This window comes from Hemitrygon akajei, chromosome 6 (assembly GCF_048418815.1).
Source record: "Hemitrygon akajei chromosome 6, sHemAka1.3, whole genome shotgun sequence".
Classification (NCBI taxonomy): domain Eukaryota; kingdom Metazoa; phylum Chordata; class Chondrichthyes; order Myliobatiformes; family Dasyatidae; genus Hemitrygon; species Hemitrygon akajei.
This window is the reverse complement of record NC_133129.1, coordinates 11,431,053-11,447,468: the sequence shown is the minus strand read 5'-3', so window position 1 is coordinate 11,447,468 and position 16,416 is coordinate 11,431,053. Positions and strand designations below refer to the sequence as shown.

Genomic DNA, 16,416 nt, shown 5'->3' with positions numbered 1-16,416 from the left:
AGAAAGAAAGAAAGAAAAAGAGAAAGAGAGCCTGGATATCGGAAGATCCCCACATGCTCCATGGGAGTTCATAATAACTTTAGTATATATATTTATTTCTTTCCCCAAATAACCAATTATTTCGTCTTCGGAGCACATATATATTTAATCCTGTCTTTTGTAAATAAGGGCGCCAAATTTTCAAAAATGTTTCCTATTTATCTCTTAAATTATAAGTAATTTTTTCAAGTGGAATACAGCTATAAATTTCATTCTTCCAACGATCTATACTTAAGTATGCATCCGATTTCCAAGTAACTGCAATAGCCTTTTTGGCTACTGCCAGTGCAATTTTTATAAATTCTTTCTGATATTTATTCAATTTGGGTTTCGGTTTTATCCCTTCAATATCGCCTAGTAAAAATAATATTGGATCATGTGGAAGTTGTGTTCCAATAAAACTCTTAAATTTGTCCAAAAAGGTTGAATTTTAGAACAAGACCAAGTAGAATGTAAAAAAGTACCGATTTCTTGGTTACATCGGAAACACTGATTGGATAAATTTGGGTTTAATTTATTTATTTTTTGTGGTGTAATATATAATTGATGTAAAAAATTATATTGCACTAATCTTAACCGGACATTTATTGTATTTGTCATACTATCAAGACATAGTCTTGACCAATTTGTTTCTTCAATTTTAATATTCAAGTCACTTCCCCATTTTTGTCTTGACTTATGGACTCCTTGTTTAATTGCCTGTTTTTGAATCAAGCTATACAACAAGAAATAATTTTTTTAATCTTTCCTTTTTGAATTAAAGTTTCTATTTCATTAGATTTCGGCAATAACATTGTTTGACCTAATTTTTCTCTTAAATAAGCCCTTAATTGGAAGTAACAAAAAAGAGTGTTGTTTGATACTTTATATTTATTCTTTAATTGATCAAATGACATTAATATACCTCCTTCAAAACAATCTCCTATATATCTAATCCCTTTTTGAAACCAATTATATAAAAGTTGATTATCCATTGTAAAAGGAATAAGTCTATTTTGAATTAAAGATCTCTTTGCTAATAAAGATTTCTTTGTCTCATCATCAACATTTATCTTATTCCATAAGTCAATCAAATGTTTTAATATAGGAGATTCTTTCTTTTCCCGTATCCATTTAGATTCCCATTTATATATAAAATCTTCTGGTGTATTTTCTCCTATTTTATCTAGTTCTATTCTAATCCATGCCGGTCTATCTTCCTCAAAAAAAGATGCAATAAATTTAAGTTGATTTGCTTTATAATAATTCTTAAAATTTGGAAGTTGTAACCCTCCTAGATCAAATTTCAATGTCAATTTTTCCAACGATATTCTTGACATCTTACCTTTCCGAAGAAACTTCCTCACATATTTATTTAACTCTTGAAAAAACTTCTGGGGTAGTTGTATTGGTAGTGATTGAAATAAGTATTGTAGTCTAGGGAATATATTCATTTTTATGGTATTTACTCTACCTACTAATGTTATTGGTAATACCATCCATTTATCAAGATCTTCTTGAATTTTTTTCAATAATGGTAAGTAATTTAATTTATATAAGTTCTTTATATCATTATCAACTCTTATACCTAAATATTTTATACCATTTGCCGGCCATCTAAATTGAGTTATTAATCGACACTGACTATAATCTCCTTTAGTAAGAGGTAAAATTTCACTTTTATCCCAATTTATTTTATAACCTGATATTTTCCCATATTCTTCTAATCTATAGGATAATTTACGCAACGAGTGCAAGGGGTTTGTTAAATAAAGCAGAACATCATCAGCAAATAAGTTAATCTTGTATTCTTCCTGATTAACTCTGAAACCCTTAATAGCTGGGTCCATTCTAATTAATTCAGCTAATGGTTCTATCGCCAACACGAATAAAGCAGGTGATAATGGACAACCTTGCCTAGTTGACCTTGTTAACTGAAATGGTGTTGAAATTTGACCATTTGTCACTACTTTAGCTTTGGGATTAGTATTTAAGGTTTTAATCCGTTTTATAAAAGATACTCCTAATCCATATTTTTCCAATACCTTAAATAAAAAATCCCATTCCAATCTATCAAATGCTTTTTCTGCATCTAAAGCAACTGCCACACTCATTTCCTCCCTCTTTTGCGCCAAATGAATTATACTAAATAACCGAGTTACATTATCTGCCAATTGTCTATTTTTAATAAATCCTGTTTGATCCATATGTACTAATTTTGGTAAGTATTTAGATAATCTGTTAGATAAGATTTTTGCTATTATTTTATAATCAGTGTTTAATAAATAAATAGGTCTATATGATGCTGGCTTTAAAAGACCTCTATCTTTTTTTGGCAATACTATTAAAATAGCTGTCGAAAAAGATTCTGGAAGTTTATGCGTTCTTTCCGCTTGATGTATTAACTCCATAAAAGGAAGAATTAATAAATCTTTAAACTTTTTATAAAATTCAGGCGGAAAACCATCTTCTCCTGGAGATTTATTACTTTGAAGTGATACTAGGGCTTCTTCGGCCTCTTTCAATGTAAAAGGCATATCTAATCCCTTCTGTTCTTCCGTATTTAATTTGGGAAGAGTTATTTGTGATAAAAAACCTTAACATTATCATTATCATTTTGTGATTCTGATTTATACAACTCAATAAAAATTCTTAAAAATTTCATTAATTTCTAAAGGTTTATAAGTAATTTTATTTACTCTTGTTCGAATTGCATTTATTGTTTTAGAAGTCTGGTCTGTTTTTAACTGCCATGCAAAGACCTTATGTGATCTTTCACCTAGTTCATAATAACTCTGTTTAGTTCTCATAATTGCTTTTTCTGTTCGATATGTCTGAAGTGTATTATATTGTAACTTCTTATTAATAAGTTGTCTTTGTTTTTCTTGTCATATTTCTTTGAGATTCTTTTTCTAATTTTGTAATCTCTTTTTCCAATTGATCTATTTCTATCATATATTCCTTCTTAATTTTAGAAGATAACTTATTATCTGACCTCTCAAATATGCCTTCATTGCTTCCCACAATATAAATTTATCATCAACTGAATGTGAATTTGTATCTAAAAAGAACTGAATCTGCTTTTTCATAAAATCACAAAAATCTTGATGTTTTAGTAATATTGAATTAAATCTCCATCTATAAACTGATTCCTCTTTATCTATCATTACCATTGTCATTATCAAAGGAGAATGATCTGACAATATTCTCGCTTTATATTCCATATTTTTCACTCTATCTTGAATATTCATTGATAATAGGAAAAAATCTATCCTTGAATATGTTTTATGTCTATTTGAATAAAATGAATAATCTCTTTCTTTTGGATTAATTCTTCTCCATATATCAATCAAATTTAAGTCTTTCATCAATGATAAGAGTTAATTTTACTACTTTTGATTTTGAGACAAGCTTTGTTGATCTATCTAAAACTGGATCTAGACAAAAGTTAAAATCTCCACCTATTAATATTTTGTCATGTGCGTTAGCCAAATTCAAAAAGACCTCTTGTATAAATTTTACATTATTTTCATTTGGAGCATAAATATTCATAAGAGTCCATAGTTCTGAAAAAATTTGACAATGTATAATTACATATCTCCCCGCCGAATCAATTAATACGTTTTGTATTTTAATTGGTAAATTTTTATTAACCAAAATTGCAACTCCTCTCGCCTTTGAATTAAATGAAGCTGCAATAACATTTCCAACCCAGTCTCTTTTTAATTTCTGATGTTCTATGTCTGTTAAATGTGTTTCTTGTAAAAAGCTATATCTGTTTTCATTTTTTTAATGTATGTTAAAATTCTTTTTCTTTTCACCGGTCCATTAAGCCCATTAACATTAAAACTTTAAAAATTCAGTAAATTAGTCATTATTTTTAATTATGTTACTCCAATCTATAATAATACCTAATCTTTCAAATTTCATGGTATCTTGGGAAATCTTTTTAAAATTCTCCATGTTGCTATGTGTGTCCCCACCGATCATCCAGGCAGAAAGATAGAAGAAAAATAGAGTATAAAGAAAAAAACAAAATACCCCCCTACTAATGTTGTGAAAAAAAAAACACATTACCCCCCTCTGTTGTACAGGTCATGGCGATCGCCATGATTACACACGTGAATCCCGTAGTAATCGATCCAAAGCTCCCCAGCCCCCCCGCAACATAAAAAAGTATATATATATAAGAAGAAAAAAAATACTATTCTCAATTAGTATTTCTGAAATTTTGCTTTTCTCCCCTGTATCATCCTTAAACGTCCATCACTTCCATTCACTGTCTCCATCTTCATCTTTAATCCATTACGCTTGGAAATCTCTGTGTAATTAGTGAGTAGATGGAAGTTTTTGTGCGAACTCCTCCGCTTCTCGATAATCGGTAAAAAATCTTCTTTTTCCCTCCTCCAAAAAAATTATCAGTGTTGCTGGGTGACGCATTATAAATTTATAACCCTTTTCCTATAAGACTTTTTTCGCTGGGTTAAATTCCTTCTTTCTCTTCAAAAGGTTATAACTTATATCAGAATAAAAAAAGAACTGCCTTCCCTGCTATCATCAATGGCCCGTTTCTCTTTCTGGCACATTGGGCAGCCGCCTTCAGGATCTTTTCTTTATCTTGGTATCTTAAGCATTTTATCAAAATTGATCATGGATTTTGATCAGCTTGAGGTCTTGACCTTCAGGCTCTATGAGCCCTTTCAATCTCAATTAGAGTTTCTCCTTCCATTTCCAATTTTTCAGGGATCCATTTTTGAAAAAAATTATTGGATCTTCTCCTTCTATAGCTTCTTTAAGTCCAACAATTTTAATATTGTTTCGCCTACTAAAATTTTCAAGCTTATCAATTTTTTCCATAAATTGTTTTCTTTCTGATGTCCAGGCAGTAATATCATCTTCCATTTTATTCATTCTTTCAACCATGTCTTCCGTTGTAGTTTCCAAATCTATAATTCTCTTTTCCATTTTTTCCTGTCTTTTTGTCATTTTATCAAACATAATCTCCATATTTATCATTTTTCTTTTGATTACTTTTAATGCGTCTAATTTACGCATTATTTGCATCAAAGTCTTTTCTATATCTCCAGAAAAATTTTTACCTCCATCTTCGTCTGATTTTTCCAGAGAATCTGACTCTCCCTCAGATTCACCTTCACTTTCGGTTTCAGTCGTAACTGGGATTTGTAGTTCAGGTTGCTCTCGTTTGCGCATGCTCCTTCCTTCACGTTTGCGCAATTCTCGTTGGTCTTTTTCTTTAGAAATGGTCGATGTTGCCGCAGTTTCCTGTTCTGTATCGCCGGAGGTGAAATGTACCTGAGCCCGCGGTTCTTTTGGCAGAAGTGGGCCTTGATTCTGTTCCAACTTGCGTTGTCTTCACAGTAATAGTTTTCTTCATCTTCTGTTTGTAAGGCATAACTTGAAACAATCCGTAGTAGTTTATAAGTAACTTTTAGAAAGTATTGACTAACTTTTCTTCACTTAAACATTAATTTATTGATTTTTTACGGGAGAGCTGGGTTCCAGCGTCTCGATCCTACGTCATCACGTGACGTCCCCCCCAATGCCCTTTCTATACCACTCATAGAATGTTGAATCGTGCATTGAAGTTAAAAAAAAAAGATGATTATGTAAAATAGGACTAGAAAGGGAAAAACCATAGAAACCATTAAATTTCCTAAACTGGACCCATATTTGCAGGGTGTGGCTAACAAGAGGATTAACAATTAGTCTAGGCAAACTACTAGGAGTGCAGATCCAAGAAGTGCAGAAATAGAGAGATCCTTAGTGGAACTCAGCTCCATTGCCACCCATTTAGGGCGGTCAGACTGGCTATGAAAAAAGGACCAGAAGGTAAGACAACGAATGTTAGCTGCCCAATAATATAAACAAAAATTAGGTAAGGCCATGCCGCCTTTTTTAGACTTTTGAAGGTAAGCTTTATTAATTCTAGAGCGCTTACCCTTCCACAAATAGGACAATAGAGTCTAAAGAATCAAAAAAGGTTTTAGAAATAAAAGTTGGAATAGATTGAAATAAGTATAAAAATTTAGGGAGAATATACATTTTAATAACATTAACACGACCTACCAATGACATAGATAAAGGTGACCATTGTGCCAAACTCTGTTTTGTAGAATGCAAAAGATTGGCAAAATTTTCGCAGAAAAGATCCTTAAAATTCCTTGTAACTGTAATACCAAGATAGGTAAATTGATTATCAACTACTTTAAAGGGGAGGTCGCGAAATACCAATGCTTGTGCTTCTTTATTAATTGGAAAAAGTTCACTCTTATGAAGATTAAGTTTATAGCCAGAAAACTGGCTAAATTGATCAAGAAGAGAAAACATTGGAGGTAAGGATGTGGATGAATTTGAAAGAAAAAGTAGTAAATCATCAGCGTAAAGAGAAACTTTATGCTCAACACCCCTCCTCCAGATCCCCGTCAATTCAGGACAGCTTCAACATGCAATCGCCAGAGGCTCTACAGCCAAATCAAAAAGAAAGGGACTTAAGGGGCATCCTTGACAGGTGCCACTTTTAAGCCTAAATGACTGGGATTGCTGAGAGTTAGTCAGAATAGAAGAGGTAGGACATAAATATAGCAATTTGATCCAAGAGATAAAACTTCAACCGAGGTCAAATTTTTCTAAAACCGCAAAAAGGTAATTCCACTCTATATGATCAAACGCTTTCTCTGCATCGAGAGAAATAACAGATTCAGGAGTCCCAATTGAAGGCAAGTATAAAATATTAAATAAATGCTGTATATTAAAAAAGGAAGATGATTTTTAATAAAACCAGTTTGATCATCAGAAATAATAGAGCGTATAACATTTTCTAATCTATGGGCCAAAATTTTGGCCAAAATTTTAACATCAACATTAAGCAAAGTAAGAGGAGCACTCTGTTGGATCTTTGCCCTTTTTGAATAAAAGGATAATACATGCCTCATTAAATGAAGGTAGCAATTTACCATAGTTAAACGAATCACATAATACTGAGAGTAGCTGAGATGAGAGTAGCTGAGATGAGAGAAGTGAAGAGAATGATTTATAGAATTCTATGGGGAACCCATCAGGTCCGGGAGATTTGCCTGATGACAGTGCAGAAATAGCAAAAGATACTTCTTCTAGTGATATAGGCTCATTAATTTTTGCTTTGGAATCAGATGAAAGAGAAGGTCAACAGAAATATTATCATTCAGGGATTTGGAGGAATAAAGCCGAGAATAAAAATTCTTAAATGAGTCATTAATTTCTGAGTGATTCAATGTAATATCCCCGTTCTCCTTCCGAATCTTTGTAATATGTTGTTTAGCTTTAGAACGTCTCAACTGATTAACTAGAAACTTGCCAGATTTGTCACCATGAATATAAAAGCGACTCTTACTTTTAAGAAGTTGACGTTCAACTGGTTGAGTAGAGAGAAGGTCAAATTTAGTTTGGAGTTCTACACGCTTCTTGTGTAATTCAGGATTTTTAGTCTGAGCATATAGTTGATCTAATACTTTAATCTGATTAATCAAATCTAATCGCTCTGAATGGGACTTTCTATTAAGATTCATTGTATATGAAATTATTTGACCCCTCAAATATGCTTTCATAGCATCCCAGACAATCTGGGATGAAATTTCAGATGACGTATTGGTGTTTAGGAAAAAAGTTATCTGATCCTTAATAAATTTTACAAAATCATCATCCGATAATAAAGTCGGGTTAAACGCCAATGTTTATTCCTCTGAGGAAGACCAGGAAGATTTAGAGACAAGGTGACTGGGGCATGACCGGAAATCAGTATACTCTGATAATCACAAGAGTGAACAAATGAAATAAACTGATTATCAATTAAAAATTAGTCAATTCTAGTGAAGGTATGATAGACATATGAGAAAAAGAATAATCTCTCTCAGTAGGATGAAGGAAATGCCATATATCAGAGATACCATAATTAGAAAGAAAGGAATGAATAGCTAAAGCAGATTTAGTAGGTAATCTAGGGACAGAGGACGATCGATCCAAAGCTGGGTCTAACCAGCAATTAAAAGTCGCCACTGAATATAAGAGAATATAGATTCAGATCTGGTAATAAGGAAAAAAAGCATCATCAAAATTGGGAGCATACAGATTAGCTAGTACTACGTTAGTATTATATAATTTGCCAGAAACAATAATAAAGTGGCCATTTGTATCAGATATCTTACTATGGAGTTCAAAAGGAACATTTAAGTTGGTAAGAATAGAAACCACCCCCCCCCCCCAGCTTTGGCCGGGAAGGATGAATGAAAATGCTGACCCACCCACCTTGACATAAGCCGAGAATTATCGAAACTACGAATATGAGTTTCTTGGAGGAAGGCAATGTCAGCTTTAAGTTGCTTAATATGGGAGAAGACCTTCCTTCTTTTAACAGGATGATTCAATCCCTTTACATTCCAGCTCACAAATTTCAATGAACTAACCATTATCAATTGTTAAAACGTAAAAGGTAGTAGACATATATAAGGTCAAACAACGCAATAACAGTTTGGAAGCAAGAATATAAACATAAATCAATAAAATCAGGACACAGACAAGTCCTGAATAACAAGGGAAAAAAAACAATAGATAGTGTTGGTATTGGAGAACCCACCCCACTCTCGCAACCCAAAACTAGATGGCTACCCAAAAAAGCAGCTAGCTCTACAAGAAAAAGGACACCCCAAAAACCAACTTCCAGTTCCTTAACATTGACATAAGCTCCGTGTAAATAATATAGCAAAGACTAACTAATTTATGCACTACAAATCAGAATTACAAATAGAAACTTCATCAGAAAGAATATAAAACTTAATACAAAATAATAATCAAGAAATAATCTACCTGCGAGAGACTATGAAAAAATTGAAAAAGGTAAATTTAGAAGAAAAAAGGGGGGAAAAAAGAGGGGAAATTTTATATATAAAGTACGTACATAAAAGCCATTTTAAAAAAAAGCAGGTCTTATACAATAAATTGACAGGGAGACCTTCAATAAAAACTCTAAGTCTCCCAAATAAGCTAAGACCAATTGTAGTTCTCTATAGTTAAAGTTATTCAAAAGTAAACTAAATTATACAGATGAAATCTGAGTCCACAGGAAAGCATTTTATTTAAATTGTCTATTGAAGAAAATCACACCAAGTCCATGGAGAGACTGACTAAAACCCTTTGGATTCTCAGTAGTTAAGGACTAAATTACTCAAATAGAATCTGAGTTCACAAAAAAGACTTTATTTTCAAAAAGTACTTATCAGCCATTTTGGAAAGTCAAACCGGGTACGAAGAAGTCAAGACGGTTGAGAGACCTTTGACAAACATCTCAGCCTCCCTAACTGATTTAAACCACTTATAATCCCCAGTAGTAAGCGTAATTCGAAGATCGGCAGGATTACGAAGAGAAGGTTTGAATCCACGATTGAAGAGTTCCTTCATAACGTCTTTGTACTTGGCACGCATCTTCAGAACCTGGGGAGCATAGTCTTCCATGATACGAATAGTATTATTTCGAAAAGTCAGAGTGCCTCTCCGGCGTGCTTCCATAATCAGACGGTTTTTTTTAACCTGATATCGATGAAAACACAGGATAACGGGCCGTGCTCTAGAACCTAAAACAGCTCGAGGGACATAAACTCTGTGGGCTCTTTCTAGCTCGGGTGGAGTCGGAAGAAATTCTTTCCCGAAAATCTCACAAAGGAAAGAACAGAAAAATTCAACCGAAGAACCCATTTCAGTGACCTCTGGCAAACTGAGAACTCGCAGATTGCAGCGCCTGCTCCGATTTTCGAGATCTGCCATTTTGGAGGTAAGTTTGCTGTTTTGCTCCGTTAAGTTAGAGCAAAGAGTTTCCAGCTGCTGAACGTGGCGTTTTAAATCTTCGGAGGTTAGGTTGATGCGAGATAAATGTTCGGCTTGATCACCCACTCTGGCGTTAATCTGGTCCAATTTTGATTCCAGCTGACTAATAGAGGCTCTAAATTCAGTCTTGATATCAGATAGAATGTCTTGTCGATTCTGTTCCAGGATAGAGAGAATCTCGGCAGACAGAGACGTGGAAGCTTCTTTTTTCCCGGATTTAGGAATCTTTGTAGTCATTGTGAAATAGACGTATTCGCAGGCAGATAAGAAAAAACAGATAATTTTACGAACTAAAATTTAAAAAGGGAGATACACAGTGCAAAGGTAAGAAATGTAACGGAGCGGAAGTTTGAAGCCACTAAGCGATCGCCATCTTACCAGAAGTCCCTAACTTTTTACTTCTAATCTGCCTATTACTTCCCCCAGGACCTCTCCTCAGCCAGAAATGTCAACTGTTTATTCGTTTTCATAGATGTTGCCTGACCTGTTGAGTTCCTCCAGCGTTTCATGCATGTTGCAAAGAATGAACAAAATGTTAACACAAGGAATTGTGAGGGTGGGGGAGTCAATGGTAGACAAAGAGGTACAACAAATAGAACCGATAGAAAGAATCCAGGCAGCAGAGGTCAGTGTGGAGTTAGTTCTGTCTTTGGCAATAAGCAAGTAAACAGATCATTGAGGAGAAAATATACACGGATATTGTAGATGTGGAAAAAAGAACAAATGGGAACAAGTGGGGTAGGGAACCAAGAGGAAAGTGACTGATGGTGGAAACTGGATGAATTATTATTGTTTTTATAAATAGTGGCAGGAATGGACTCATTCAAAATATGTATTTAATTGACATTTCTTAACCATCAAGCTGCATTTCACAGGAATAACCCTCTGTAATTCACACCATGTTATATTCACATCCCACATCACCAGGAACATGATGGGCTGAATCTCAAATAATAATGAATTGAAATACAGAGAAGAGATGGGGAGCCCTTGTGACATAGTGTCATAACAAGTTTTCCCTCAATGTCAGCAAAGCAAAAGCTGGTCATTGATTTTAAGTAGAGCAATGTGCACGCTCCTGGTATGGTGCTGAGGTTTAAAGAGTTAAAAGCTTCAATTTTCATGGAGTGAATACTACCAATAGTATGTCCTCATCCAGCCACATAGATGGCATGGCGAAGAAAATGCTCTACTCCTTCAGGCATGTCCTCATCGACCTTACTAATACTTACAGATGCATCATAGAAATATTCTATTTGCATGCATCACATCTCGATATGGCAACTGCTCTCCCCATGACTGCAAGAACTGCAGAGAGTTGTGGACACAACTCAGCACATCATGGAAACCAGCCTCCTCTCCATGGACTCTGTCTATATTTTGGATTTTTTGGGATTTTGGAATATTTTTATCTATATAATGAGATACCTTGGGGATGGAACCCAAGTTTAAACACAAAATCCATTTACACTACACATACAGCTTATAGTGTATATATACTCTGAAGGTAGTTTTATATAATATTTTAATAACTTTGAGTATATAACAATAATGCGTACATTGAACCAAGAGAAAGGCAAGTTATCACTACCTCGGCCACACAGGTGACAGTCAATGGCTGTTTGGTATCACCATCATTCCCGACTCTGAATTTATGTGCTACCTATAAGTAGTCTTTCTTTTTTACACACTTGTTCATCACACATATATACTGATGAAGCTCTTCAGTGTGTTAGATCTTATCAGTGACAATTTTGGCAAACTCAATTAATTTCTCTGCTGCAGACGGTTTATCACTACAGATCTTTAAAAATTTAATGCCATGCCTTTTCTTAAATTTCTGCAACCAGCCTGCTGAATATACACAATTACCTTCTATTTTCAATTTGTCAGGGTAGATCTTTGCTAGTTTCATGATCAGCATACCTTTAAAGCAGCATATGTTCACTCTGACAAATAAACTTTTATCAATATGCAATGAAAATCTTAACTTTTCGCTTCAACCAGTGTTTTTCTATTCTTCAGTACTCAACCTGTATTATTTTCATCATTTCATAAAAGGAAGACTTAAGGTGGCCTGTTCTGGGGTTGCAAATCTGAGTGTGAGTGGGTGGGTCTGTGGGAGTGAGAAAAGGGGCTTGTTTTGCTGCTGTTGTTCGTGTTGAACATTGTGGGCATATTACGTCAGCACTGGAGTGTGTGACGACACTTGAAGGCTGTTCTCAACATACTTAGCTTGTGTTGGTTGTAAATACAAACAACATTTCACACTATATTGTTATGAATGTACCACAGCTCTGAGGGGCCGAAGGGTGAGGGGTAGCCCCCTCCTTTGTGAGAATCGCAAGATCACTATTGAGTCAATTCAGGAGACCCAGGAAATGAGAGAAAGACATGCCGAATCCACAAGACGTTGGAATGTGCCTTGGCCTCCGAGAGGCGGACCCATTGATGCCGGCTATTGTCTCTTGGAGACAGACTTGTGTATTGCATCCTGTACGATGCATCGACGCCCCAGGCAATGAACTGAGGGGGAGGTTGGTGGAGGGATTGCATCATCTCAACCTGATTGACATCTGAGACCCTGTGAGCCAGGATAAAAGAGGGTCTGTGGGAACAGCCCCTCAGACGCACCAGAAGAAACGCTAGCGATCCCGTAATAGCGAAAGCCGGTGGAAGGCCATGTGCGTCCGCTTCCATTTGCCCGGAATCGGTGACCTTTGCCACGGAAAAACAGTTTTTAACTAACAACGGGGAACTCAATTCTCAACGACTCTCGAAGGATTGACATCATAAACGGAATAGGCAAGTTTTAACCCGTCTCTCTCTCTCTCCAACAATTGCCACACAGGGTCCCCAACGGCTGCAGCCTGTATGAACTGAACGAACTATATATTTCCATCGGACAATTCATTATCTCCTAGACAACGATACAGCTTATTTCTTATTGATTATTATTATACCCGCGCTTTTAGATTTAGTATTGACGACGTATATTATCTGTGTGTTTGCATTGATATTATTTTTGTGTATTTCTATCAATAAATACTGTTAAAAATAGTACCATCAGACTTCAACGGACATTCTATCTTTGCTGGTAAGTGACCCAGATACGGGGTACGTAACAATATGCTTTGATTTACATGATAAATAAATGAATCTAAGAGCATGCCCATCTCATAGATCTGACACTAACATCCAAATGATACACAAAGTGAATCTTGATTTACCAAAAATGTTGAAACTGCAGGTAATTGGAAATTTCTGATGGATGTTCCTTTCAAAAACTGGAATTATCAGCACGTGTGGATGCAATCAAGTCCTTGAAAGGGACATAACAGCCCAAACTCAACCCTCCAAAATTGTATAACAATTCCAAATTATCTTGCAAGAGATGAAAGTATTTGTTAAGTCTTGAATCCAATGTTTTTAAAAGTCAAAATAAAAGGCATAGGATCATCAACCACCCCCTCACCCACCATTGTCACACCTTGCGTCATTGGTTGGAATTCAAAATCCAGTGTTGCATTCTATATTTGGTACTTGCTGTCCTGAAAGCACATTGACCATTCCCATCAACAGCAAACTCCTTCATTCTAATGTTTACGTGAAAGCCAAGATAAAATTACACATCATTTCAACACTTTTCAGAAACATTTTTCAATACAGAAAAATATCAAGAGAGAAATGTGGTGTTGACACACGAGTTTTACAAGGTTTCAGCAAATGAAAAGATGCCAAGTCAAAACCTGCTCCTTATAGTGAATGTTCTAGTCTGCTATGATTCTGTGACGTTTCTCAACCATCAGCAACATATACAATATTCATCTGAAGCCGATGTGATTCCTTTTGGACTACATGGTCATAATTCGGACACTCAGGCTCAGGAGGGTTGCATGTAGTCACAAGCAACAATTCACCATGAAAATTAATACATTTCAAACATATACATGATCAAAAGATATTAAGATGAGCTTTCACCAAGCACAGATATCACACTCAAATCCAAAAGTTATTCTGCAAACATGAACTGGCACTGCAATGGGGTTATAGAATTCAGTGAACCTCATACACCCTTACTTCACAAAATCAACAGCACTTAGACAAGCTAATGATCAAATTGTCCTTTTCACACTCCTTTCAGTATATCATTCCATTAATTTCCCTCTCACATACTCATCTTGTACAAATCTTTGTTACAACAGGTACCAGTGGTTTTTATAAGTTGATCTGAAGTAGTTGGGTGGATGATCAAACACATTGGACGATACTATAATATCACATTGAACTGCTTGCTTTCTTGACTGAGGAATTATAAGAATGGATACAAAGAGTATGAAAGATTGGCATGCACTGGCAGTGTACGATTAACCCATTCTGTCTCCCTTCCACAGCTGGGTGAAAAAAGGCTGAAACCAAAAATTTCATACCAAGTGTCCTTCACCACGTGCTTTATTCTGCAGAGCTTCCCGTTTTCGCTGCCAAAATTCTTCAACTTGTTTTGCCCTTTCTGCTGCTGCATATCCTCGTTGCCTGGACAAATAAATGTGTAGGTTTCAATTAATAAAGGTTTATTAAAGAAACCTGTTATTGAGTACCATTAGCACATTTAGACATAAAATATCTTACACTTCTCAGTTGTTTGTATAGTTTGGGACATTAATTGATCAATGCGACCAGTTGTAATGTTCCCCATAGTAGAAGCTGACACACATATCTGTAAGAGTCTTTGGTGACATAAAAAATATCCTCAAATTCCTAATGAAATAGAGCCCCTCACGTGCCTTCTTCTTTGTATCAATGTGTCGCGTCCATGAGGCAGCTCTACTTTGTAAGAAGTTTGGGGACACTTGACATGTTAAAGACTATTGCTATGGTGTTCGGTGACTTAGAGCATCACAGCCTAGCATTTAGGCTCTAATGTACAGGATCACAAGAGGGTCGTAGACTCAGCCTGCTCCATCATGGACACAACCCTCCCCAGCAAAGACATCTTCAAGAAGTGGCCACGATGCAGCGACATCCAACATTAAGGACCTTTAATTTCCAAGATATGCCCCCTTCTCGTTACTACACCAGGGAGGAGGTACAAGAGCCTGATTTAATGATTTACTCTCTAGCATCAGATTTCTGAACAGTCCTCATTATTCCCTTCTTTGCAGTATTTTGTAATTTATAGTAATTTTATGTCATTGGACTCTACTGCTGCCACAAAACACCATGTTTCACATTACAGAATTCATTGATTAAACCTGATTCCAATTCTGCCCCTTGGGGTAATGTCTGGGGACGTTGATGGGAATGTGGGAAGAAAAAACAAATGGATTAAGGTAGAATTAGTACAAGAGGCTGGGTGATGTTCAATAGATATGTTTAAGAGATTGTTCTCATGCTGTACCTGTCTATAGCTTGATGAATACATTTAAAGAACTTTACACATTGAGTATTTAGGCAATCTGGACACAGTACCTCAGAAGCTAAGGTCTAATTACCACTAAGTCAGCTTTACTGGTAGGCATAGAGAACAACTAGATCTATGGAGCTCCACAAATAAATGTGACTTCACGGGTGAGAGAAGTGAGTGCCTAAGAACTCACTTTCAAAGACTCTGCAACTGACGTCCACAATATTATTTATTTATTAGTGGGATTTTTGTACTTGCACAGTCTATCCATTGCACATTGGTTGTTAGTCAGTCTGTGCGTAGTTCTTCATCGATTCCATTGTATTTCTTTATTCTACTGTGAATGCTCTCCAAAATAAAATAATTTCAGGGTTGTATATGGTGACATATACATACTCTGATACTAAATTTAGTTAGAAATTTTGAACATTAGAGATAGTAGGAAGGTAGATGTAGTAATGTGCACTCAATTAAGGAAGCATAGCAGTTACAGGCCATAGAGTTATCGAAGTGTTATTCTCTTAATCTCTAAAATCCTTCCCTTTGAGGAGATGTGAACAGAAAGGCTATATTAGCTACCAATTAGAAATTGAAAGGATTGATAACCCAAAATAATGATGCATAATACATGGTACAAAAAGGGAAAATGTGTCAACTGTGTCGCTATACAAATTGTGTTAAATGGGTTTTCAAGTTGGATTGCTGAAAGAGCACGACCAGTCACCATACAGACAAGAGATTCTGCAGATGCTGGAAATCTTCAGCAACGCACACAAAATGCTGGAGGAACTCAGCAAATTAGACAGCATCTATGGAGGGAAATAAATAGTTCAAACCCCGTTACCAGGATACCAACATACCTGTAGGCATTTGCTTGCTTGGCCACATTTTCAAGCCTCTTTACTTCTCTTCTGACTGCTTCTGCATCAGGCAGCTGGTGGAGAAATCCTGGCCCATTCGGAATTCCAGCACCTCCAGCTGCTGACATTCTTCTGTAAAAGTGAGCAAAACTGGCCTCCTGAGAACAGGAAATTGTTTGTAACATATACACTGAAACACACAGTAAAATACATCGTTGTGCCAAATCAAATCAGCCAGGATTGTGCTGGGCAACCCATAAT

At 35.6% G+C, this 16,416-nt stretch overlaps 1 protein-coding gene across 6 annotated transcripts in view; it reads right to left on the bottom strand.

The window, feature by feature from the left end:
* Window positions 1-16,416, bottom strand: part of nek1 (NIMA-related kinase 1) — a 169,979-nt gene that overhangs the window by 81,380 nt on the left and 72,183 nt on the right. For all 6 annotated transcript variants that reach the window (XM_073047866.1, XM_073047871.1, XM_073047868.1 and 3 more), the window contains 2 exons: window positions 16,156-16,287; window positions 14,322-14,424 (listed from right to left, as the gene is read on the bottom strand). In XM_073047866.1, coding sequence (XP_072903967.1) covers window positions 14,322-14,424; window positions 16,156-16,287 — 235 coding nt within the window. The remainder of the gene's footprint in view (window positions 1-14,321; window positions 14,425-16,155; window positions 16,288-16,416) is intronic.